The sequence below is a fragment of the Coffea eugenioides genome, chromosome 1 (assembly GCF_003713205.1).
Source record: "Coffea eugenioides isolate CCC68of chromosome 1, Ceug_1.0, whole genome shotgun sequence".
NCBI lineage: Eukaryota > Viridiplantae > Streptophyta > Magnoliopsida > Gentianales > Rubiaceae > Coffea > Coffea eugenioides.
In genome coordinates, this window is record NC_040035.1 from 22640761 (window position 1) to 22667275 (window position 26515).

Sequence of the window (26515 nt, forward strand, 5' to 3'; positions counted from 1 at the left end):
ATTCTTTCGGGGCGTCACATACAACTCCTTGGTTGGAGTCCAAATCTGCGATAAAATATCATTTAAGAGTTTAAAATGCACTAGGGTTCAAAACATAGGAGTTTCGCTTCAAGAAAATCAAATAAATGAAACTTGTTTAAGTAGTAGTTATATGGCTTCTCAAACTCTCGAAAATTCGTGCTTGCTTTTTTAGTTTCGATGAAGAAGTGATTCATACTTTGGAAGTCACACTTGATATGACAAATCGAGAAAATCGTAATTTTAAGGGTCGCTACTTTCACTTTTAAAGGGTACGAGTTTCGAAAAAATGTTCAACGTATGTACCTCTTACTAAAAAAAACTCGAATACCATAAATAAGTGAAATTCGTTTCAATCTCGAGTCGTCGCTCAAGTCTCAAGTTCACTCGCCTAACCCTTGAGCGAAAATTTAGGCAGCATGTCCTTTGTATTTAGCTATTTTCCATCCAAGTACAACTTGGATTCATAAGTCAACACTCAACAACCTCCAATCCAACCGCAAGTGATAACCAACAACATACATCTATTCAAAGCCTCAAAACCAACCAAACAAATCAAATAATATACTTATCCCTATGGATATCAAAGCTGAAAACCAGTTTAGAGAAGAAATTATAAGTGATAGATTTGTCATCCTTTGGTGTTTTGGTCATAACTATAGCTAGGTATATCAGATCAAGGTAAATTTTATGGCATTTAGAAGTTAAGACATAGACCTACATTTTCTATGAAGACATCGAAACCCAGTTCTCGCATTTTCAAGGTAAAAAACGGACGGTCAGAAGCACATGAAAAACAGGTCAGGAAAATTAGAGGTTTTGCGCAATCAAGAGTGCTCTGGCCAAATCCTAGGCTAAAATGATCCGATTGATATGAAATTTTGCAGGTAGAAAGCTAACTCAAATCCCTATAACTTTCATGTTTTATCCAAAAGCTGATTCAGTCTAAAATATGGAGAAATTCACAGCCTAAGTTGATTCCAAAAACAGGGCAGAACTGACATTCACTACCAAATGTTGGAATTTTGCATATCAACCCTAAAACTACTCATCAAAGTTGGAAATTGCTTGACAAAGCTGAAATTTCATTTTTTTAAGGCTAAATATCAGAATCAAGCCACTAATCATCTCACAAATTCCATTTCCAAGCTCAATACCAACATATTAGAGATAAACATCATAAATCAAAGCTGAAAAATCACAAACCCTAGCTGAAATTTACTAATCTTCACCAAATCTAGAGTATCATTCAACATAATTCAAGATTCAAGACATCTATCCCACATTTTGCTAAAACAAGAAAGAAAAAGGAAGTTTTAGACTTATACCTTCCAAAACACTTGAAGAAAGTGAAGAACAAAAGCTTTCCTCTCCAAACAACTCCACAACAAGCTTCCTTAGCTCCTTGGTGCTAGTTTAATCAGTTTAGATTTTGAGATTTCAACTCAACCAAGGCTAAATCAAGATGAAGTTGGAAGTTCTCCTCTCTTGTTTTTCTCTCCCAATTTTCGACCAACACAAGAAGGAAATGAAGAAAAATGAACCAAGAAGAAAGATAAGAAGAAAAAAAAACTCATTTGGTCAACCAACCCTTGGATCTTTGACACTTGTCAAAGCCAAGTTTTCTCTCTCTTTTTTTTTTCTTTTCTTTCCTTTTCCTTAGTCGACAAAGATGGCTGGATTAAGGGGTAATTTAGAGAAGATTAGGTGAAATAAAAACAAGAAGATTAGGGTAAGAAAGTAGTGGTCAAGTGGTGTACTCAATCGGTAACAAACGGTACACGTCGGTTCAAACCTATTTTCCTTAACTCGCTCGTACTTGTGTTTTAACTTATGATTCACTAACTTATTATTAGCACTTCTAATCACACACTTCCTCTTGCTTAATACTTACTCTTATCCATCAAATTTAGTAAACACACCTCACCAAGTGATCACACTACCAAAATACGCAAAAACACACCAAAAATCCTAGTATGCACCATTCCTTTAGAAAAATCATAACTTGAGTTGTAAATGTCAAAAATTCATACAACTTGGCCTGTTAAAAACTAGACTTGAAACACTAATAATCTTTAGAAGACGCCTCAAAGAGATTCAGTTCATAAGTTGGTCCAAATTGAGCCGTAAGCTACTATAACATTCCTATTTTTACTTGTGCAAGACAGAATTTTCAGTCACCTTTGCCAACTTTCTGGTATTTATAGAAATTGAATCAAACTCTGATTTTATACCGTAGGTAGCCCTACGAGTCTAGTTTCAAACGCAATAAACGAAACTCAATTCCGACTTTCCTATACGAATTTATAGCCAATTTCCCAAAACTGCGCAGAGCCTCCTGCAAAAATTCTAGATTTTCTAGCAACTTGAGAATATGAAACTTTTCTTAACAAAAATTCACTCCCTTGGCTCAAATTCAACCATTAAAACAACCAAGAATCTAAGGCAAGTAAGTTCAAATAAGATCTATAAAGACAAGTAAAATTCCGGGGCCTCACAACACGTGGCTTATTCAAGAGTAAGTTCATTTTTTATCTATAATTTACTTAACTCTTCAAAGAATACCCTTTTTTAGTAAGAATTCTTAACTAAAATTTGGTCCAGAATAAAACCTTGGTCAAATGTTTGCAATTAGTAAGTTGCATACAAAGATTAGTAACTTGCAAAGAGCGGAAAGGGTTGGATTGGGTGATTTAAAGCAGGAGATTTGGGTTCAAAGTCTTCCAAAAAAACAAAAAAAAAGGAGAAAACTTGCATACAAGGAGGGTAAATTTGGAAATAGATGTGTAGCATTAGCCTCTTCTATTGCTATTAGAATCTTCCTCAGCCCACCTTGCTTCCATGTACTTGTTCGATTAGTTCCATTATCATTATCACAGTTCCGCCGGACGCTTAAGAGAAACAATTCGTTCTATTATAGAGCCGATATTGCAGCAAAAATCCACTGAAGCCATAGACATGTTCTACAGAGGGTAAGCCCACAAAATCCCTAAGTCCCAAAATCTGTTCCCTCCGTTTACTATCTTCGTTAAATATCTCGAGGTTCATATGTTTTATTTGTTTTGGATAATCTGCGCCTTAAAAAGCTTGATTTGTATGAATCTCAACGGCCAATTGTTGTTGCTTTTTTGTCATTTTCTTGGACCGAATGGATTGTCCATTTTAGATGAAACCTAAACACTTTTTTTCGTGTTTGGTGGTTGTATATTCGGCAATTATTGTGGTTTCTGTAATTTGATATGGACTAGGAGGTGGACTGAAATTCAAGAAAAAGGGGAAATCTTATTTTTGTGGAGAAACTTTCAGTCTTTTCCTTTTCTTAATATTGTAATTTAATTTTTCGGCTGTTTGCTCGGAATTGTTGCTGATACTTAATATTGATACCAATAATAAGTTGTGGTTAGCTTGTCAGTAAAACCTGGTTTATTGTAATTTTCATGTGAAAATGAATGAGCAGATTTTCTATAACTTTTGTCTCTTTGAATATTCTGTGCTGGTAAAAGTGGTTTAGCATTTACTAATGAAACATTGATATGGATTAAGGCTAGATCGAAAAAATTCAGGAAGAAAAGGTTTAAATTATCATTGTGTACAAAATTTCAGGCTTTTCCTTTTTTCTCGAAGAAAAAATGTTGTATTTCAATTTTACAGCTGTTGGCTGCAATGCTTTTTTTCCCTCTGGAATTATTGTTGATACTGAATATTTAAGCCAATGCTTGTCTTTGTGATCAGGCTTCAGAGAATTAAGATTGACAGAGAAGGAAATAGAGCAGTATTAATTAATTTGATCTTACAATAGGATAGGCAATTCAGCTGGTAATTCATTGGTATTCAAATGTAAATTACAGGAATGAAAGTAAATGGAAAGAGGAAAGAAAGTGTTCTAGAGTAAGGAATAATCACAGAAAAAGAACTGAGAGGAAAGAGCTCAGAAAAGCTGATCTGCACTACTCTGGACAATTGGTTACAAACACATGACTGAATGAAGATCGAGCTCACAGGCCCTTCTTCTAACAGATTCCTAACTATCTAAATGACCATAAGGAAAGAAGTGGTCCAATCAGCCAAAGCTGGCTGTCCCTCTCAAAACTGCACCACCATGAAGAATTTGATAGGCTTGAACCAGAATAGCAAGACTTCTACTTTCATATTCTGAAGGCATGCTCCTGTAATCCAATTTTTGGAGCTCAACTTCCCCATCTGCGGCTACTTATTATTTTATCACTAAATCCTGTTAGAAAAAATACTAACACTTGATATAGTAAATAGCATTTCATGAAAATACAAACAAATTAATACAGTGAATGGCCTGTCATTAGTTCCTGGTTTGTTGAAAGCTTTATGAATATATATGTAGATGTCCTTTAACTTTTGTTTCTTTGTTTATTGGGTATAAAATTGAAAATGGGGTCTGCTCTGCATTAATGAGTTTTATTACTTTTATATATATGTATGTTCCTCATTTAGTATTTTAATGACCTGTAAATATTGTCCATTTAATCATTTTTCGGAATTAAAGTAAGTACGTGGACAGTAGTGACGCCCGAGAAATGGGTCTGAAACGGCAGCGGGTGATGGATCATGGTTCTTCATATTTTGGCGCTTCCCCTGGTCCAAGTTACATGTACAATCCTCCTCCTCCACCAGCACCTCCTGCTTACTCTTATATAGGCCAACCCCCACCTTTTCCAGTTGTCCGGCTGCGTGGCCTCCCTTTTGACTGCACAGAAGCTGATATTGCTGAGTTTTTCCATAACTTGGATGTAATTGATGTCCTCTTTGTTCACAAAGGTGGAAAGTTTACAGGGGAAGCTTTTTCTGTTTTGGGATATCCCCTTCAAGTGGATTTTGCCCTACAAAGAAATAGGCAAAACATTGGTAGGAGATATGTTGAAGTTTTTAGAAGCAGGAAGGACGAATATTACAAGGCCATAGCAAATGAAGTTTCAGATGCTCGTGGTGGTTCACCCCGTCGTGCTGTCCCAAGGGCAAGATCTTTTGATGAGGGAAAGGACTTGGCAGAACACACAGGGTTCTTGCGAATGAGAGGATTGCCTTTTTCTGCCAGCAAGGAAGATATTATTGATTTCTTTAAGGATTTTGTTCTCTCCGAAGAGAAAATTAGTATAACAGCTACTTCTGATGGAAGGCCAACTGGGGAAGCATATGTGGAGTTTGGTAGTCCAGAAGATTCAAGGGCTGCCATGTCCAGGGATAGGATGACTTTAGGAAGTCGCTACATTGAGCTTTTCCCTTCCTCACGTGAGGAGTTGGATGAAGCAATTTCCAGGGGCGGGTAACTTCTTGCCTTTTTTTTTTAACACTCTTTCCCTTTCCCTTTCAAATTGTTTTGAATTTTGTGCTTTGTTTTGTCTATTTACATTTTCTTGCCTCTTAGTATTTTATCTTTTTTACCCCTGATCCCAGACCTCCAGTAACACCACCAAGTGAAATAGAAACTAACCTTGTTTATGATAATAACAAAACTTTATCTTAGATGACGTTAGTTGTTCTGTTTCTCATTGTTTATATGCCGCCATCCTTATTATCTCACTTCTTTATCTTGTTTCTTGCTGTCATCTTTGATGGTTGTTCTCTTGTGGATATAATAATGCAAGGATTTTACTAGAAGATTTATGTGGTCGTTGAAAATTCTGGTAAAGGAAATTTTATGAAATTCCAACTTTTCTTCTGAAATTTCTCTACTTTTTGGCTTGAATTTAGATTGCTGGGAAGTTCTTTGTATTAGGTTATTGGACCAATAAATGTTATCAATTTGAAATCATTTAGACATTAGGTTATTTGACTGATGAGTGTTTTCCCTTTCAAGCATCATGTACTCTTCTTTTGAGAACTTAAAACCATGCACGAGTTTAATGCATTCAATTTTGGCTCAATGTGAAGCATCTAGTTGATGTACTAATTTGATCACCTTTGTATCGAGATCTGACTGTCATCTATCAAGCAATGATCATCATTTTTGTGTTTCTTCTTTAGTTTGATTTCATTTTTCTGTGTTTCTGGGGCATTTGAAAATCATTTTTCCAAATCGATTAAAACTTGAAATATAAGATTTAAGTTCTAGAATAACCTTTTTGTACAAGGGATTGTAGTATCATTGAAGATAAACTATACTCGTTCGTTATGTAAAAATTCTTTTGAATGTGAGGGATGTAAAAATACTTTGGCGAAATGTAAGGCACATTTTGTACAATTTTCCCAAAATAATCTGTGTCTTTTTACCACTTTTGAATGGTGTTTAGGGTGAAGTTCCTTAAAGTGTGAAAAGAAAACGGAGATGAAACAGAAGTTTATGTGCTTATTTATGGTAAGGTAGGTGGAAAAATGGATGCTTGCCCTGAGTATTCACGTCTAGACTTGAAATATATTGCAAACAATTGGCTCATAAACTCAATATGTAGACAGTAAATGATGGTTTTGTGCCAAAGCTGTCTAATTTTGGTAGCCTTTTGCAATACATGTTCCCTTTTTCTCAAAGTGGGGCTGTGTACAAGGACAATTGTTTGAAAGAGATCATGTAGTGATACAGGAATCACGATGTACTTAATCTGTCCTGTGGATGTAAATGGTAAAACTCGATCTGTTTTGTAAATGGTCAAACTTGATCTATTCTATGGATGTAAATAGTAAAACTTGTTTGAGGCATTAGTTTTTTTCTGGAGAAATAGGCAGGATTTTAGTTTATTTATGGAATGACATGTTACGCTTGTTTCTTTTGACCATTTTTTCTTTCATATACACAGAGATACTTTTCTTTTTAAAGCTGTAAATATTGAACAATTTTTTGGCTGAGAATTAGAACTATATCATCTACAAATTAAGCTACATTTTTGTGAAAGATAATTCAAATTATAGTCGAGAAACAATAACAGCCGTAGAGAGTTCTATGAATGTCTTAAGGAAATCCTTTTAAGAAAGCAAACAGCCCCTGATAAGAGTACTATTTCTAGAGTGCATTTGGGAGGATGAATTGAAAGCAGTTAAGATGCAGGTACTTTTTAGTTTTTTGGGAAAGATTTTGCCTTTTTGGGCGGTGGGGAGCAGTTGAGAGTTGTGATTACTCACCATCGCCTCAATGTCTATGGCTTCAACACTGGTGGTGGGATTTTCTTTTCTTGAGCTTCTATGCTAGAAAGTCACATTTTTGCCACCCATCAGCCATGGGTTAATAGAAGTGCAATTTGTGATAAAGATGGGTGCTGTTGTTATTACTTTGTAGTCATCAATACAAAGAGCAATATCAGCGTAATTCTAATCTCATTTTTGAAGGCTTCAACCAAGTTTGTCTTGGCATTCATGACTGTGTAAGTTCAAACTTGTGTCTTTTTAAGCTGGCCCAAAAATCACAACTTAAAGCAATAGTAGGTAGGATACCATTAAGATTTACATATTGCCTTGCTTTAGGCATTATGATAATAATTTTGGTAGTCTTTCCTACTTGATAATGTTTCAAGTGGGTTAGAATCTTTTATTGGACCCTTGAACAATTGCCTGAATTTTGCTATCTAACAATAGTCCTGGTAGGATTCTGTGATATTATAGTTGAATTAAAGTCATGCAGATGCAAGTAACTGCATGGAATGATTCTTATGCTCTTGTTGTGTTGCAAAAACATTGTATGTCACTGTGTGCTTTACTTTTCTTCCTTTTTCAGTTAATTTTCACTCTCAAAAAGAGATTTATAGTCTTTCGTATGCATACAAAAGGCTTTAACATGAGCTTTTTTGCTGTATCACATTAGATTATTGCCAAAATCTGCTGATGGGAAGGATCTTACTGTTCCTACCGGTGTTCTACGAATGAGGGGGCTGCCATTTTCAGCTGGCAAGGATGATATCATGGAGTTCTTTAAAGATTTTGTGTTGTCAGAGGATTCAATCCATGTAACATTTAACTTTGAGGGGAGGCCAACAGGAGAAGCATTTGTGGAGTTTGCTAGTCCAGAGGATGCAAAAGCTGCGCTTGCCAAGGATAGGATGACACTTGGGAGTCGTTACATAGAGCTATTTCCTTCATCACTCGAGGAGTTAAATGAATCAGCATCTAGGGGTCGGTGACCTTTTGGTATTGCTTTGCGATTGTACTTCTATAATCTGTGTCATAGGGGATGCTCATAGCTGCTGTTACTTTTCCTTGTTAAATTGGGTTATATGAATTTCCGTGAAAAAGCGTAAGTTGAGTACTTGGAAGCATTGAGGAATATCTATTGATCTCCATCTTGTTCTAATACTCTCTTGACTTGTGCATTTTGCCATGTTTTTATTGTTTTTCCTTGTATATTTTTAATCTTTACTTTTGGTGATGGAAGTTGTAGTGCAAGTTCCTTTTGCATAATGTGATGTTATATTTCATCAGCCCCAAGTCAAAAGATTTTGTTTGTGGTTCTTAAGTTTGATGTTTCAAAGAGAAGCTTAGACATGATGTGGTAAATATATATATATATTGCTCCTGGAATTAGAACTTGGTATTTGCTTCCTAAAATATGGGGGAGCTGAAAAGGGCTTGTATCTTTTTTTTTTCCGGAAACGTTAGAAGATTATATTGATAGTCATAGTTACTTTACAAAAGTATGGGCAAAGGCCCAATCACACTGTACATCGTGTACACAGACACTAAGGAAGCTAGTGCTGCTCATCCAATGGAATGCATATAGCATATGAGCTAATCTGTCTACTACTATCTATTTGTTCGTCCTGGATCAGATAAAAAGGAGCGAACAATCTGATATCTTTGGCTCTTCCTGACCTTAGTTGTCTTAGCAACTGTTGGTTCATGATTCCAACCTTTATATGTGACGACTGTTGTGCTCTAACTTTCGCCATTGCTAGTTTCAATGCCTCTGCATAGTCCAGTAGCCAATGTCCAGCACTCCTTTCTCTCATGGCCCATACAGCTTTTTCCTGGCCATTGATGTCAGTTGCCATCACTCCAATCCCTACCACCTGCCCTTCCTTCTTGTTAGTTATAGCTACTTCTACATTGATACACTCCTCCTCACTTATGTTTAATCCTGGCTCGTCCAAAGCACCAGTTGTTTCTGAGATGCTCTTCTTCCTGTTTCCTTCCATAGCCACCAGGTGTTCCATCCATTCCTGCATAGCTTTGTGTACCACTTGTAAAGGTTGCCTATTCTCGTCCTTGAAAACTCTTTCATTTCTTGCTTTCCACAACTGCCACAGGATATTAGCCGTACGGCCTATGTGCTCCATCCCCTCCTGTCTATATCTTGCTCCTACCAAGGCACTCCACCATCTCCTGAAGCAGCCTCTTTGATCAGCTATCCCATCCCATTGTACAGGTGAAATATTCCACACTTGTTCTGCATTCCTGCTGTGAAAGAGTAAGTGTTCCACCGTTTCTTCTTCTTCTCCACAACCTGTGCAAATAGGGTCTCCCATCTTTGTTCTGTCGAAAATTAGTTCTTTAACTGGTAGCGCATTGTTCATGCATTTCCAGATAAAGACTTTTAGCTTTTGTTTGACATTCAATTTCCATAAATGCTTCCACCCCTGCCGCTTGGATTATCCTCTTCCAGATAAAGACTTTTAGCTTTTGTTTGACATTCAATTTCCATAAATGCTTCCACCCCTGCCTGCCCCCTTGACTCCCGCTTGGATTATCCTCTCTTTTCCTGCCTCTATTGTCCTGAGTTTACTTGCTGTTCAGTTCCTTGTATGCAGATCTCACGGTGTATTGTCCACTCCCACTATGGATCCAGAAGTTGCTATCCTCTCTCCCTGTTAGACTTATAGGAATCTTCAGTATCTTTCCTGCATCTTCACTGTTGAAGTTGCTGAAAACCACTGGTCTGTTCCATCTGAAATTGGATATTAACTGATCCACTGTGCTGAGGTTGCAATTTTGTGGCTTCACTGCTGTTGGCTTCCCTTGTTGAGTATCAGGTATCCACTTGTCGTCCCATATCCTTGTACTCCTCCCATTTCCTATTTTCCTTCGAATGCCTTCTTTCACCTCCTCTCTTGCCCCCATAATGCTTTGCCAGATCCATGAGGATGTTTTAGGTACTTTGCATCTGAGTATTGACTCATTGGGGTGGTACTTAGCTTTGAGTACCTTACTCACTAATAGGTTTGGTCTAGTTAAGAACCTCCACACCTGTTTCCCCAATTGTGCTTTGTTGAACCTCTGCAGATCCTTGAACCCCAGTCCTCCATTTTCCTTATCCTGTGTCAGTTTCTTCCAAGAACACCAGTGAAGTTTACTTTTACCTTCTGTCTCTCCCCACCAGAACCTAGACATCATGGAGCTAATATCTATACACAGCTTGGAGGACAATTTAAAGCATGACATAGCATAAGTAGGCATCGCCATTGTCACTGCCTTGAGTAACACCTCCTTGCCTGCAGCACTCAAAAATTTGTTTTTCCAGGAGTCAATCCTTTTTTGGCAGTTCTCATTCACAAAACCAAAAACCTGGTCCTTAGTTCTGGTGATCACCATTGGTAGTCCTAAGTACTTCCCTTGGCTGACTTTTTGTATTTTCCCAAGCTCCTTGCATACCTCATCCTTCTTAACACTGGACATATTTTTACTAAAAAAGACAGAGGACTTCTCTATATTGATCATTTGACCTGAACTCTCCTCAAAACCTCTCCAGCAGGTGCATTAGCTCCTTGACTTGATTGGACTCAGCTTTACAAAATATTAGAGAATCATCTGCAAAAAACAAATGGGTGATTGATGGTCCTCTTCTGCTGATTTTCATGCCAGTGATTTTCTTTTCCCCTTCAGCTTTTTTAAGCAGATTAGACAGCCCTTCTGAGCACAAGAGGAATAGATAAGGTGACAAAAGATCACTTTGTCTTATACCTCTTTGTGGGGTAACAAAGCCTTTGTGATCCCCATTGATATTAAAGGAATATGTAACTGTGGTAATGCAGCTCATGATCCAGTTGATCCATTTGTTGCAAAAAATTTTCCCATTACCGCCTCCAAGAACCTCCATTCCACCCTGTCGTATGCTTTAGACATGTCCAGCTTTAAAGCCAAGTATCCTGCATTTCCTTGCCTTTTGTTTTTCAGATGGTGCAAAAATTCATGTGATAGAATCACATTGTCTAGTATTTGTCTTCCTGATACAAAGGCAGCTTGATTTTTACTTATGCAAAGGTCCAAAACATTTTTCAGTCTATTAGCAAGAATTTTAGAAATCATTTTGTAGATCACATTGCAAAGACTGATGGGTCTATATTGCTTCAAATCAGTGGGGTTATCAACTTTAGGAATGAGAGAAATGACAGTGTTGTTTATAGCCTTAAGCATGAGGCTGGAATGGAAAAAGCTTTGAATCACCTTTACCATATCATCTTTAATGAGATACCAGAATTTTTAGAAGAAAAAATGGGACATTTCATCTCGTCCTGGAGCTTTATTGGGGTGCATTGAGAACAATGCTTTCTTAACTCCTTTTTCCTCTACAGGTTTGGTTAGGTTGTTATTTATTTGGTCAGTGATAGAGTGTGGAATTCCATCAAGTATTTCCTCCAAACACTGCACTCCCGGACTAGTGAACAAGTTTTTATAATACTCCTCAACTTCAGCCCCGAGTTCCTGTTCATTTTTTGTCCATGTCCCATCTTGGAAAAGGGCTTGTATCGGATAACCTGTTATGTTGTGAATGAATAGGTTACTGTTGCGGCAACAAGGATCGCTTGAGGGTCAATGAATTTGTTTGTTCTTAAGTTTGCTCATATAGCTAGTACCCTGATTAATCTCGTATCCTGCAGGCAATCAAGTACCTGGCATAACTTTGCTTGATAGGCAGCTCAGTCTGAAACCATTTGTCATGAATGTAAATAGCAGCATGTGTTTGCAATTGTGGGAGGTTTCTCTTTTATGTCCGTTTTGTGCATTTTGATCAGTCACGAAGGGACTTGGTTAGTTCTTCATTTCATTTCAATGTACAAAAGCATAAGGTCCGGCTGGATTTAATCAATTTTTTGAATATACATGACAATTGGGCGGGTTGGATGGGTTGATATTGAATTTTTACTTAAATGAGTTATATTCAATCCGTCCAACTTTAGATTTGTTCGATTTTGGATTAGATCATTTCAAATCCATGACCTAAATATGACTCAACATATTAATTAATACATTTTGATACATAAGCTTTCTCACATACATTTTAATGCATAAAAAGATTTTTGTCATACACATAAACACATTTTCACATATATAAATATATTTTCACACACTTACACACACACTCACTTCTTAATCTACTTGGAAATAGATCATAAATAGAATAATATTTTATATTGCTTGTATTGTGAATTTTAGATAATAAATTGTACATTTAAATAGATTAGCTAAAAAGTTTTGTTTACTTTATACTTGTTAATATTGTTAATTGATTGAAACTTATTTTTGTCACAACTTATTTAACACTTTTACTATTCATATCTGCTTCAGTATAAGTTGTAATATTCTATGTATTTAAATTATTGAATGCTAGATTATATTATGCTTGAAAATGTAATTAAGAAACATATAATTTGTTGTATTATAATATTGATGAAGAATTATTAATAATGAAATAAAAACAAGTTAGAGAAAAGTAAAAGAATGCAATTAGAACAAATTTAAAACTCTATTCTACGTACACGAAATATTAACAAATAGAAGTAAGTCGCAACCTGAGAACAACAACAAAAAACAAAAAGGGGAGAAAAACAACACACTCTTAAAAAGGCATAACAAATTATTATAGAAGTTAAACAAGTTTAACTAATGTTTTAAAAGTAAAATAAACATCAATTTTTATTTCAAGTTTCTTTTTCCTTTTAAATAATAATTTAAAAAATTGATTGAAAACATATATATATATATATATATATATATATATATATATGAGAATTGTGAATACAAATTGGTCAATAAATTGATTGTTAACACGTCCAAATGCAAGTGGTTGGGCATGTGTATATTGAATCTTATATTTATTATTTTGAATTACTTTAAAACGTGTTGGGTATTTGATACCCGAATAAAAAATTCAATCCGTCAAATGAATAAATTGGCTTGTTCTTATCCAACCCAACAAAACCTATAACCCAAATGACTAAACCCATTTTTTAAAATTAATGAACGGGTTGAGTGGGTTGTTGGATTTTAGATTTCTTTGCTAGCTCCATTTTTTAAGTAACAATCCAGTTTTACTTTCTTTTTTTCTCCAAATTCTCTCTCATCTCTATCAATTGCCTCCTTTAGCTTCTTAGTGTTTTGATTCTTCTTCTCTTTCTTCTTGTTTTTTTCATAAAATTTTTTGCTAACAGTGGAGGGTTGGAATCTAAGAAGCTGGAAGAGAAGGGGATTTGAACCTAGGATCTCTAAATTGTGGAGCTTCAATTTTATCTATTAGACCAAGGCCTCCTCAACTCTTTTCTATTCTTTATCAACACTTAATCTTCAATATTTCACTTCTTGAGTTTTAAGCATGATACCGTCCTTATAAAACTAGTCTAAAGTATCCTGTTAAAAATGGTAATCCGAGTGGTACCTCTTGAAAAATGGGTCCAGGGTTGGATTTAATCTGCTATTTAGACTTGTTGAAAGATTTAGAATTGTTGAGAGGAACACAAATGTGTGTGCACACCAAAGGAAAGTTATAAACGGGAAAAGAAAATATTGATGTCATGGATATCATAGATTTATCTTTGCTGGATTTGTTGTAGAAAAGATTCAACGAGAGTTACAATGAACGCCTGAAAAGTGAAACTAATGAGGATGATCCAAATCCTTTTTGGTGGGCTACATAAATTAGTATACTTGGCAATTGGGCAGGTTAGGAGGGTTTTGGGGGGATTGATATTGGGTTTTCATTTAAATGGATCTCATCTCAAACCCATGACCCAAATATGAGCCAACATATTAATTAATATATTTTGATACGTAAACTTTCTCACATATATTTTAACACATAAAAAGATTTTTACACACACATAAATAAATTTTCGCATACATAAATATATTTTCACACATAAACACACACTCACTTCTTAAATTCCTTGAAAACACATCATAAATAGAATAATATTTTATATTACTTGTATTGTGAACTTTAGATAATAAATTGTACATTTAAATAGATTAGCTAAAAAATTTGTTTATTTTATACTTTTTAATACTACTAATTGATTGAAACTTATTTTTGTCACAACTTATTCAACACTTTTACTATTCATATCTGCTTTATTGTAAGTTGTAATATTCTATGTATTTAAATCATTGAATGCTAGATTATATTATGCTTGAAAATGTAATTAAGAGACATATAATTTGTTGTATTATAATATTGATGAGAAATTGTTAATAATGATGTAGACACCAAAATTTTAATTTTATTTTTATTTTATTTCATTTTTAGTTAATCAAAGTTCGCAAAATGATAGTTAGCTTTTTTTTTTTAATTAGGTTCATCTTCTTTTAAAAATAATCAACAAAATAAACGTTTTTTGCATTAAATTTCCGAAAAAAGAAAAATCTCACAAAAAATTGTTTTTAATCTTTTCAAATTTAATTTCTTCAAAATAAATGAAAATTTGCAAGGCAATTTCAATTAGGAATTTAACATTTTATTTACCCTAAATTTGTTTTGAAAAAAAAATAAAAATAGGTGGAATACATGCAAATAAGCCATGTGGTTTTGGCTTTTTGCACCCCACAACATGCAAGAAACTAGGTGGCTAGGACAGGTGGAATTTGGAGGAAAAATCTGGAAAAATTAGGAAGAAACAAGAGAGAGAGCTGGCGGCACAAGAAAGAAAAACGAAGGTAGCCTCGAGAGAGAAAAAAAGAAGGGGGAAAAAGAAGAAACCAAGAGAGGATCGGGGAGAGGAAGAAACAGAGGGAGAGACGGCACAGAGCAAGAAAAAAGGGGAATCTGGGGAGGAGATCAGAAGAGGAAAAACAAGAAAGAAAGAAAGGAAAATAAGGGTTTCGGGCAGGGAAAAAAAGGAGAAAGAAAGGGAGAAGGAAAAGAGAGGAGGAGAGGAGAGAATCTGAGAGAGCAAGACAGGAAGGAAGGTGGCGGCTGAAGAAAGGAGAACCGGAAAAGAGAGGTAGAAACGGGAGAAAAATCAGGAACAAAAGGAAATTTTTCTGGCTGGAAAAAGCTCCGATCAGGCTGAGCAACCAGCCTCCTTCCCAATCACTTTCAGACCTTGCTTTCTAGGTTTTGATCGATTTCTTTCTTTTTCCACCATCTCTGAGTACCCATGAACAAATTTTATTAAGAAATCATCCAGCAAAAACAGCTCCAACCCTCTCAAATTCAGGCTCGAGCATATGAAGTCATCAGCCTGTAGGGGAATTTTGCAGCACAAGAGTTGGACTTTACCCGCAAAAGGTTTTCGCAAGGATCTGCTTCTCCGATCATCTCATGCTTGGTTTTGCCTTTTAAAAGGCTAAAGGTAATCTTTCCATCTTTTCTGTTCATAGATTATTGGATTTACATCAGAAGTATTAATATCTTTGCTGCCATGCCTGTTGTCGCGTTATTCTGTTTTTCCTACCTCCCTGTACTTTCTTTGTGAATCTGGTGGAAAGCTATGAGCCGTGAATCTTGTGTTTTCTTTACTTGCTTCTATTATCAAAAGGGGAAGAATGATGCATGAGAAATTTGACAAGATTTAAGCTTCCGTAGTTATGCATGTTTGTTGTCTTTTGTTGTCTCCATTTCCTTCCTTTCTACTCATTCGTTTGCTCAAGAAACTGTTTTCTTGTCTCTCTGTGGAGCCTTGTTGATGTTGCTAAGAGTTTTGTTTTGAAAGGATTCGGGTTTGGTTTATTTCATGAAGTAAGATTTTAACTGCTGCCTTCCTTTTCATGATACAAAATACGTATGAATGTCAATCGGTTAAGTGAACTTCCATGGAAAACCCAGAAACTGGTGGAAATCCTTTTGAACGAACCTGGAATTTGCAAACTTTCCCCATTCTAGTTTTTCGTTCTCTGGTATGTATAATAAGACATTGGGATGATGAGCTAATGGAACTTGAGATGGGATTCTGGTTTGAGATTGTTGTTAAAATTTGCCGCGTGCGGTTGCTGAAGTCTCAAAGCATCAAAGGTTGCAGAAAACTTCAGTTGCAGAAAGCTTCCTCGAAGCTTTGCATGCTAAAGTTCTAAAAATTTTGCTTTAACCCCTTAATTTTTATCAAATTATATTACGGCCCAAAACCTTTTTCAATTGCACCAGTTTTGCCCTTTTTTATTTCATTTCTATTTTTCATGTTTTAGTGGTTCATTGGGTAGATTAATTCTGGAATTTAGGATAATTAGAGTTAAATATTGTTGGTTGATTTTTCTTTGTTTATTGGATTTTGTAAAAAGAGTTAAAGATTTGGGTAATATTTTTGTTTGGGTTTAGCAAGTAGATTTTGATTTATCTTTGTGAATTTTAACATTAGGTTTGGTAGGCTTTATTTAAAACCCTTAATTTCATTTTCCTTTAATTTCGACCCCTAAAGTTTTGTAATAATAATTTGACCCCCAAAATTTTTATAATTTTTTTAAATTAGGTCCTTGCTTGTTTTAATTTCTTAAATATATGTTGATTATCTTCCCTAATTAGTAATTATGCTTCATTTAAATGCTCTAATTGATAAAATTCATGATTATTTCTATTTCTTTACATGTTATTGCTTTTTAATTAAATCGGTGTCTTGATAATTTTTGTTAAATTTGGAACTAAATAGGGCAAATCCACACCCCGATTAGCTACTACTTCAAAGGGAGGTATCTTCTTGTGTTATTTTAAATCCCACTACGTGCCCTTATGTGTTTTTATGTGTGTAATTGCATGTTTTTGAGTGATTTTTTTCTTTTAGTTATTCGTTTTATTTGTTTTAAGTTTCATATATTTAATTTAATAATTATTTGGAAGGCATTTAAATGTCAAATTATAATAGTTAGGGGTTTCAAGAGATGTATTTAGATAGATTATGTAATAGATAGATTTTAATTTTGCCAAAAATGTATTTAGTTAGATAAATATAATAGTTAGGGTATTATCTTATTTCATTTCATTCTTTACCCCTTTAGATTGTAGTTAGGGCCCCCGAATGTAATAGTTAGGTCTCTATTTGTTTTTATTTGCTTGTATGCTTGCATGCTTATATGCTTACGTGTTTACTTGCTTTCATTAGGATTTTGCATCTAGATATTATGTTTATGTGTTATGTCTTTTATGTGGTTACATGATTATTTGTTTTAATTATGTTTTATATAGTTATAATAAATGCATGAAACCACCACACTAGTCCAACACTAATTGTAGCATTTCTCCCCGACTTCTTACTAGTGAGAATGTATAGAAATGGGCTAGTCTAACGCTAGACCCTTAGGGACCGTTCATGCGTTAGATCATGCTTGCGTGGCAATCACTACATTTCATACATATTTTCTACTTTTCTAGGATCCTTACCATTTTTGCATGATATTTCCTCTATATGTCTATCCCCTATACCTATGTGCGAAATATGACATTTAGACTTTCATTCCATTTAAGGAAATTAGGAGTAGATTAGTGCATTTGCTTGATTAAATTAGGAAAATACCCTCGAATATGGGATATGGACGAATATGATTTTTTAACCTTAGCACGCTCGTATCTCCTCTATAAAAGAGAAATTGAGTCACGAATCTTAGTACCTCCGTATCCGTTATGTTGCATTCCTCCTTTTAGGTCACATATACTTATATATTATAATTTGTCTTTTCTTCGAGTCTCACTATTTGCACATTCATGATCTCTTCTAAGAGTCACTTTTGGGCATCACAAATAATGTGATTTGCACCAATTGAGCCTTGAAGAGATATCTTGACCCTTCCGATAGTCATTAGGTCTAGGTTTGTATCCATATAGTAACATCCAAATGTGATAAGTTTTATAGGTTAAATTAAGAAAATTTTCGACTAAATCACGCAACTAACCTTGGTTAGGTTGAAAGGGTGCCTTGGATTTTATCGTTGCCTTCCCTTTCTTCAACCGTGACTCCCAATCCCTTTTCTCTTGATTTTCAAAGACTTGGAGTCGTTTAAAAAGGGTTTTTCTCTAGTTTTTATTTAAAAAATTCATTTTAGGTGACTTGGTACACCTTAACCCAAATACCAAGTATGACGACTGGAAAATTCGCTCATATTTTCTTAAAAATTTCCTCTTATACTCATTTACTCCCTCAATAGTTGTAATAAATAATAGAATTAAGAGTTTTGCCCTTAGTTTTATAATTAGGGTAAATAAGGGTTTTCGTGTATTTTGGTAGTGTGATTAATTGTGGAGGAGTATGTACTAAATTTGGTGGTCAAGAGTGAGTTTTAGATAAGAAGAAGTGTGTGATTAGAAGTGTTAATAATAAGCTAGTGAACCATAAGTAAAAACACAAATACGCGCGAGTTAAAGAAAATCGGCTTGAACCGCCGTGCACCGTTTGCTACTGATTGAATACATCATTTGAACACTACTTTATTACCTTAATCTCCTTGCTTTTATTTCCACTAATCACCCCTAAAATATCCTATAAAGCAGCTGAAATTTTTGACTAATTAAAGGGGAGAAAAGAAAAAAAAAAAAAAAGAAAACATCTTATGGTGCCAAGTGTTGGAAAGTTAGGGAGGGTTGACCAAGACAACTTCTTTCTTCATATCTTCCATTTTGGCTCCTTGTCTTCCTCATTTCTTCCTGTGGCCGAAACTAAGAGAGGAAAAAAAAGAGAGAAAAACAACTTCAACTCCAACCTTGATTCTTACTTGTTGAGTTGAAATCACACAAATCAAACCGATTAAACTTACCTCGTGGTGCTTAAGAAGCTAGGAGTGGTGGAAATCTTGAGGGAATGTGCTTGGTTCTTCACTTAGCAACAAGTATTGAAAGGTATAAGGTTAAAACTTCATTTTCTCTTGCTTAATCTTGCTAAGTTTGGTATAGAAGTTTTTAATCTTGGCTTGCTATGGTTGATTTTCTAGTTTTGATGATGGTAGTGGAATTTTCAGCTAGGGTTTGTATTTTCTAGCTTTGATTATTGATGTTTAGCTAGCAAATGTTGTTATTAAGCTTGGAAACGGAACTTGTGAAGTGATTAGTGGCATGTTTATTACTTTTTATAGTTGAAAGTTGCATTTCCAGCATTTGGTGGTGAAGGTCAGTTCTGCCCTTTTTTTGGAATCAACTTGGGCTGCAAATTTCTCTATGTTTTTGATTGAAACAGCTTTTGGACAAAACATGAAAGTTATAGGGATTTGAGTTAACCTTCTACCTGTAAAATTTCAGATCAATTGGATCATTTTAGCTTATATTTTGGCTAGAACACTCCTGACTACGCAAAAACTAATTTTCCTGACCTGTTTTTCATGTGTTTCTGACAGTCCATTTTTTACCCTGAAAATGCGAGAACTGGATGTCGATGTCTTCATAGGAAGTGTAGGTCTATGTTTTAGCTTCGAAACGCCATAAAATTTACCTCGATCCAATATACCTAGCTATAGTTATGACCAAAACACCGAAGTATGACAAATCTATCACTTATAATTTCTTCTCTAAACTGGTTTCTAGCTATGATATCCATGGTGGAACGTTTATTATTTGGTTTGTTTGGTAGGTTTTGAGGCCTTGAATAGATGTATGTTGTGGGTTATCACTTGTGATTGGATTGGAGGTTTGTTGGCTTGTGAATCCAAATTGTATTTGGATGGGAAAATAGCTAAATACAAAGGGTATGCTGCCCAAATTTTCGCTCGAGAGTTAGGCGAGTGAACTCGAGACTTGAGCGACGACTCGAGGTTGAAGCGAACTTCGCTTGTTTATGGTATTCGAGTTTTCTTTAGTAAGAGGTACATAAGTTTAAATTTTGCCGAAACTCGTACCCTTTAAAAAGTGAAAGTAGCGACCCTTAAAAATACGATTTTCTCGATTTTTCATACCAAGTGTGACTTCCAAAGTATAAATCACTTTTTTAACAAAACTAAAAGAGCGAGCATGAATTTTCTCGAGTTTGATATGCCATATGACTAATACTTAAACAAGTTTCATTCATTTGATTTTCTTGAAGTGGAACTCCTATGTTTCGAACCCTAGTGGATTTTAAACTCTTAAATGATATTTTATCGTAGATTTGGACTCCAACCAAGGAGTTGTACCGGAGTGCGATTTTGACAAGAACTAAATCTTTGGTGAGCGCTTTCAAATACATAATTGAACTTGATACTTGATTTAAATTCTTTACCAACGTGATCAGATAAGATTTGCTTAGTTTGGTCGGGCAAATGTGTACTTTATGGCACTTGCCCTAATGTGATATATATTTGTTTATTTGTTACAATTGACTTGATATACTTGTGTATGATTTGCGCACTCTCTGGAATTTCAAAAATCCTGTGGCTAGTTACTCGAGTCGAGCCGGCAAGGGTTTGGTCGATTAGATAACGAACCCTGGGTCTCTTATTTTGTCGAGTGGAGTGTTATCTTCTCGACTAATCGGTATGCTCGAGTATTACCATCAGTGTTTATTTTGGGATTTCGGCCCCGTTAGGGGGTTTGAATGGTGGACGGAGATTGTAATTAAGTGGTGCTCTACTAGACTGGTTATTGTACTAGAAAGTTGACGGAGTGTCAACTACTACTTGATCAAGCTATGGTGAAGCAACGGAAATTTGGCTCTTGAGAGTCATCCGTATCCTTATACTTTGAAATAATTGTTACTTGTTGTGTTATTGTTTCTTTTTATGAACTTTTACACTTGCTCATTTTAAGAGTTCAAGTTTTAGCATTCAAGTTTTACATATGGCCAACTTGCTACTTGGGTCTGCATGAAGTTTTGGAATCTCACTGAGTTTTAACTCACTCTATTCCGTTAAATTTGTTTTCCTTACAGGGGGTACGAGCGAGGGCGTAAGACTGGTACAGGCTAGTATAGTCTAGTTTTTGAATTTTTACGATTGTACTCGCGCTAGTGTTCGGTTAGGGTTGAATGTATTTGTACTTCATATCTTTTGTTATATTCAGGACTGTACGAATGTTTGGAATAGAGATGAATGTACATGTACGTTCCAAACTTGGGAACTGTTATTCCATTTACGCTTGAAGTTGTGAACTATTTTATTTGAAATAAGTGAGCTAGTCCTGGCGAGAGTTGGGCAGGCGGTCCGCTAAACCCCGGGATATGCCCTAGGGGGATGTAGGGTCGTCACAGGTGGTATCAGAACCTAAGTTTAAATTGGTCTGGGTAGATTGAGCGACTTATACCTGATATAGTTTGGTTATAATTGCCTAAGTGTGAAACCCTAGCGCATAGGGTGCTTAGCCTAGCTTTGTTTGTCTAAATTGCTTATCTTGCGATGTTACTTGTAATATAGGCTATGGAGGGTAATGGTGCGAGTGGGAGTGTCGAGCCATCTCGGCCAGTACCTACCTGCCAGGAGCACATTGAGGGGCCTGTATGTCGCGTATTTACTTGCTAGGAGTATCCAGATGGGCCTGTATGTCGGTGGTTTCCAGCACGTAAGATCCGACACTATGACTATTTGAGGACTTACTCTTACCCCGATAGGGTAGTACTCGCGATTGCCGACAAGAGGAGACGATTGGGTAGCGCCAATCGTAGGTGCCAAATGGAGATAGAGCGTCTGCAGGCAGTTCTACGAGTACAGGGTGCTAGGATCCAAGAGCTTGAGGTTTCGGTTCTTGAGGAGTAGGAGTGAACCAATTCCTTCCGAGAGTAACTCAGGAGGCTAATGGTCGCCTTGTTCAGGTAGTCAGGGACGTGAGAGACCGGACCGATAATATTTTGACGAAGTGTGGGACCTTAGTAGAGGAGGTGGTGCAGAACTTGGCCGAGGAGGGTCAAGGGAACACGGTCCCCGGTGATCCTGAGGAGGATCTTGAAGAGAACCCCGAGGATGAACCGGCTGCACCGGCGGAGGAGGAAGAGTCGGTCGGGTCGGTGACTGACTAGACTAAGGACCTAGGATTTCGAGGGATTTTGTGAGGTAGTTAGGGACATAGTGGGATGACACGTCGTCTTTTGTTTTTGATATTGACGTGTTAAGGTTGATATCTATAGTGCCTGCTTTTTGTTCTATGTACCTTGGCTATTATAAACTTTTGGCTTTGTTAAGTTAGCATGTACAGTACTTTCTAACTTGTTATGTGACTTATTTTGCTATGTATATAAAGGAAATATTTATTGGAAAGGTGTTTTATTGCCTTTATCTTATGATTTAGAAATGTTTTTATTGCGCTTTCTAGCTACTTTAGTTTGCTACTATAGTTTACTTATACCTATATAATTTGTTGTTCAAAAGAAGCATGGAAGGTAGGAGAAGTCAAGAGCGTGAAACTAGCCGTGGTCGTGGGATTAGACTGGCACAAGAACCACTACGGGAACCGAGAAAGGAGAGAGGTGAAACGGTTAAGTCACAACCTGGACCCCGAGCTAAAGGGGGGATCAGGTGGCAATGGCAATTCAACAAATGACCAATATTCTTGCTCTACTAGTAGAGCAGCAAGGTCAAACCCTTGTTAATCAATCTAGGGACCTTGAAATGAGGCAAGATAGGGCCCTAGAGAGATTCCAAAAGTTTACTCCTCCTACATTTCTTGGAGGACCGGACCCTGAGATAGCTGAGAGGTGGTTAGAGACGATGATCAATATTTTCGCTGCCTTAAACTATACGGAGGACAGGCAAGTAAATTTTGCTGTATTTCAATTTGAGGAACTAACTAGAGCCTGGTGGGACGTAGTTAGGGCTAAGTGGGAGAGAGAAGGGACAGCATGGACATGATTGAATTTTGTACGGGAGTTTAATGAGAAGTATTTTCCACCAATAGTCCAGGAGAAGAGGGATGATGATTTTATTAAACTCCGTCAGGAAACCCTCAATGTCTCTGAGTATGAGACTCAGTTCACTAAACTATCTAAGTTTGCTCCTGAATTGATAGTTACGGAGCAAAGGAGGGTAAGGAGATTTGTATAGGGATTCAATGTGGAAATACAGGAGGCCTTGACAGTGACACAAATTAATACGTTTACGGAGGTTTTGGAAAAAGTCCAGAGAATAGAAATTGCCAGTGCACAAGTAAGGGCTTTTCATACAAAAAGGAGGGGTGCGTCTGCTGGAGGTCAGGGGCAGTTACATGGTGATCTAGATATGCCATCCTCTAAGGTGAGTCGAGGAGCTGGTGGTGTATGAATTTCGGGGACACCTAAGAAAGTTACTCCGAGAAGTGCCTCACAAGTAGATCAAACCCCAACCCCTCACTTATCTTGTGGATGTTGTGAGAAGACCAATCATACTGAGGATAATTGTTGGCGAAAGGCATGAAAATGTTTATGGTGTGGTAGTGTTGAGTACCAGCATGCAACCTGCCCTCGCAGGTCACACTTAAATCTTAAACAAGCAAATGTAGAAGGAAATAACCCAGAGTGCCTGCTAGAGTATATACCTTAAACCGTCAGCCAGTGCTTAACCCGTCTACAGTGGTAGAAGGTACGATTCGTGTTTTCCATTGTTTGGCTAAATTTTGGCTATGGTGAGACTTGGGAGCTAGAAACAGACATGCAAGAAAAATACTCTGAGTTATTTATGAATAAATGTATGAATTTCGAGGTCGAAATTCTTTTAAGGGGGAGAGAGTGTGATGACTGAAAAATTCGCTCATATTTTCTTAAAAATTTCCTCTTGTTTTGATTAAATTACTTTATAAGATCTTTACTACTCATTTACTCCCTCAATAGTTGTAATAAATAATAGAATTAAGAGTTTTGCCCTTAGTTTTATAGTTAGGGTAAATTAGAGTTTTCGCGAATTTTGGTAGTGTGATCAATTGTGGAGGAATGTGTACTAAATTTGGTGGTTAAGAGTGAGTTTTAGATAAGAGGAAGTGTATGATTAGAAGTGCTAATAATAAGCTAGTGAACCATAAGTAAAAGCACAAGTATGCGCGAGTTAAGGAAAATCGACTTGAACCGCCGTGCACCATTTGCTACCCCGATTGAATACACCATTTGAACACTACTTTATTACCTTAATCTCCTTGCTTTTATTTCAACTAATCACCCCTAAAATATCCTATAAAGCAGCTGAAATTTTTGACTAATTAAAGGGGAGGAAAGAAAAAAAATAAGAAAACATCTTATGTTGCCAAGTGTTGGAAAGTTAGGGATGGTTGACTAAGACAACTTCTTTCTTCTTATCTTCCATTTTGGCTCCTTGTCTTCCTCATTTCTTCATGTGGCCGAAACTAAGAGAGGAAAAAAAGAGAAAAAAACAACTTCAACTCCAAACTTGATTCTTTCTTGTTGAGTTGAAATCACACAAATCAAACCGATTAAACTTACCTCGTGGTGCTTAAGAAGCTAGGAGTGGTGGAAATCTTGAGGGAAAGTGCTTGGTTCTTCACTTAGCAACAAGTATTGGAAGGTATAAGGCTAAAACTTCCTTTTCTCTTGCTTAATCTTGCTAAGTTTGGTATAAAAGTTTTTAATCTTGGCTTGCTATGGTTGATTTTCTAGTTTTGATGATGGTAGTGAAATTTTTAGCTAGGGTTTGTATTTTCTAGCTTTGATTATTGATGTTTAGCTAGCAAATGTTGTTATTAAGTTTGGAAATGGAACTTGTGAAGTGATTCGTGGCATGTTTATTACTTTTTATAGTTGAAAGTTGCATTTCCAGCATTTGGTGGTGAAGGTCAGTTCTGCCCTATTTTTGGAATCAACTTGGGCTGTGAATTTCTCCATGTTTTAGACTGAATCAGATTTGGACAAAACATGAAAGTTATAGGGATTTGAGTTAACCTTCTACCTGCAAAATTTCAGATCAATTGGATTATTTTAGCTTATGTTTTGATCAGAACACTCCTGACTACGCAAAAACAAATTTTCTTGACCTGTTTTTCATGTGTTTCTGACCATCCATTTTTTACCCTAAAAATGCGAGAACTGGATGTCAATGTCTTCATAGGAAATGTAGGTCTATGTCTTAGCTTCGAAACGCCATAAAATTTACCTCGATCTGATATACCTAGCTGTAGTTATAATCAAAACATCGAAGCATGACAAATCTGTCACTTATAATTTCTTCTCTAAACTGGTTTCCAACTTTGATATCCATGGTGGAACGTTTATTATTTGGTTTGTTTGGTAGGTTTTGAGGCCTTGAATAGATGTATGTTGTGGGTTATCGTTTGTGATTGGATTGGAGGTTCGTTGGCTTGTGAATCCAAGTTGTATTTGAATGGGAAAATAGCTAAATACAAAGGGCATGCTGCCCAAATTTTCGCTCAAGAGTTAGGCGAGTGAACTCGAGACTTGAGCGATGACTCGAGGTTGAAGCGAACTTCGCTTGTTTATGGTATTCGAGTTTTCTTTAGTAAAAGGTACATAAATTGAAATTTTGCCAAAACTCGTACCCTTTAAAAAGTGAAAATAGTGACCCTTAAAAATACGATTTTCTCGATTTTTCATACCAAGTGTGACTTCCAAAGTATAAATCGCTTCTTTATCGGAACTAAAAGAGCGGGCATGAATTTTCTCGAGTTTGATAAGCCATATGACTATTACTTAAACAAGTTTCATTTACTTGATTTTCTTGAAACGGAACTCCTATGTTTCGAACCCTAAGGGATTGTAAACTCTTAAATGATATTTTATCGCAGATTTGGACTCCAACTAAGGAGTTGTAGCTGAGTGCGATTTTGACAAGAACAAAATTTTGGACTCCAACATTGGGAACTGTTATTCCATGATAGGGTGTTTAGAAAAGTTAAGGCTTGAAGGCGGATTTTAAAAGTGGTTTAAATGATCTGAGATCGCAATGTTGTGCCAACCCTATTTTAGGGTTAAATCAAACTTGCCCCATTTTGTGACAGCCCCACATCTCCCTAGGGCGAACCCTAGGGTATCAGCGGACTACCTGCCTAACTCTCGCCGAGGCTCAGTCGTTCAAAGTACTAATAACACAAATGAAACGGACGAGATATCTTCCAAGCAAGGGAATGAAACCCTGATTGAAACATAATCACTAATCCAACGTTCGAGTTTAGTATTTAGATAACTAATTGTCTACTACCACTCCATACTCAACATTACATAGCATAAGTCGAACTTACGGATACAAGCTTACCAGTCTGCTTAAACAAAAGTTACAATCTCAAAACACAAGTACAAGCAAAATAAAGCTAAGAAAACTCTTGATCAAGTCCCTTCCCGATCTGTTAAGGAAAACAAAGGGAGTGGGGTGAGTTAAAACCCAGTGAGGTTCCAAATAAAGCAAATAAACACATAGCCACATAAGGTCACAAAATAACCAAATAAACACCATACAGTAGAATAACAGTTTAATCACAGTTCAATTCAAGGATACGGGTGGCTTTCAAAAGCCAAAGATCCACTTGAGTTTGATCATAATTGCCTCCTGTTGACACTCCGTCAACACTTGTATGCACAGTATATAGGGT

The 26515-nt window shown here is 36.2% G+C and overlaps 1 protein-coding gene across 2 annotated transcripts; it reads left to right on the forward strand.

Annotated features, from left to right (window-relative positions):
* Window positions 1-2855: 2855 nt before the first annotated feature.
* On the forward strand, window positions 2856-8339 carry LOC113779528 (epithelial splicing regulatory protein 1-like). Of its 2 annotated transcripts, none has more exons than XM_027325123.1 (3): window positions 2856-2990; window positions 4538-5314; window positions 7781-8339. In XM_027325123.1, exons 1-3 carry the CDS (start codon window positions 2977-2979, stop codon window positions 8094-8096), a joined length of 1107 nt encoding a protein of 368 aa, XP_027180924.1. In that variant the 5' UTR covers window positions 2856-2976; the 3' UTR covers window positions 8097-8339. The 2 variants fall into 2 exon arrangements, with proteins under 2 accessions (XP_027180924.1, XP_027180932.1); XM_027325131.1 differs by having other exon boundaries at window positions 4553-5314.
* The last annotated feature ends 18176 nt before the right edge of the window (window positions 8340-26515 follow it).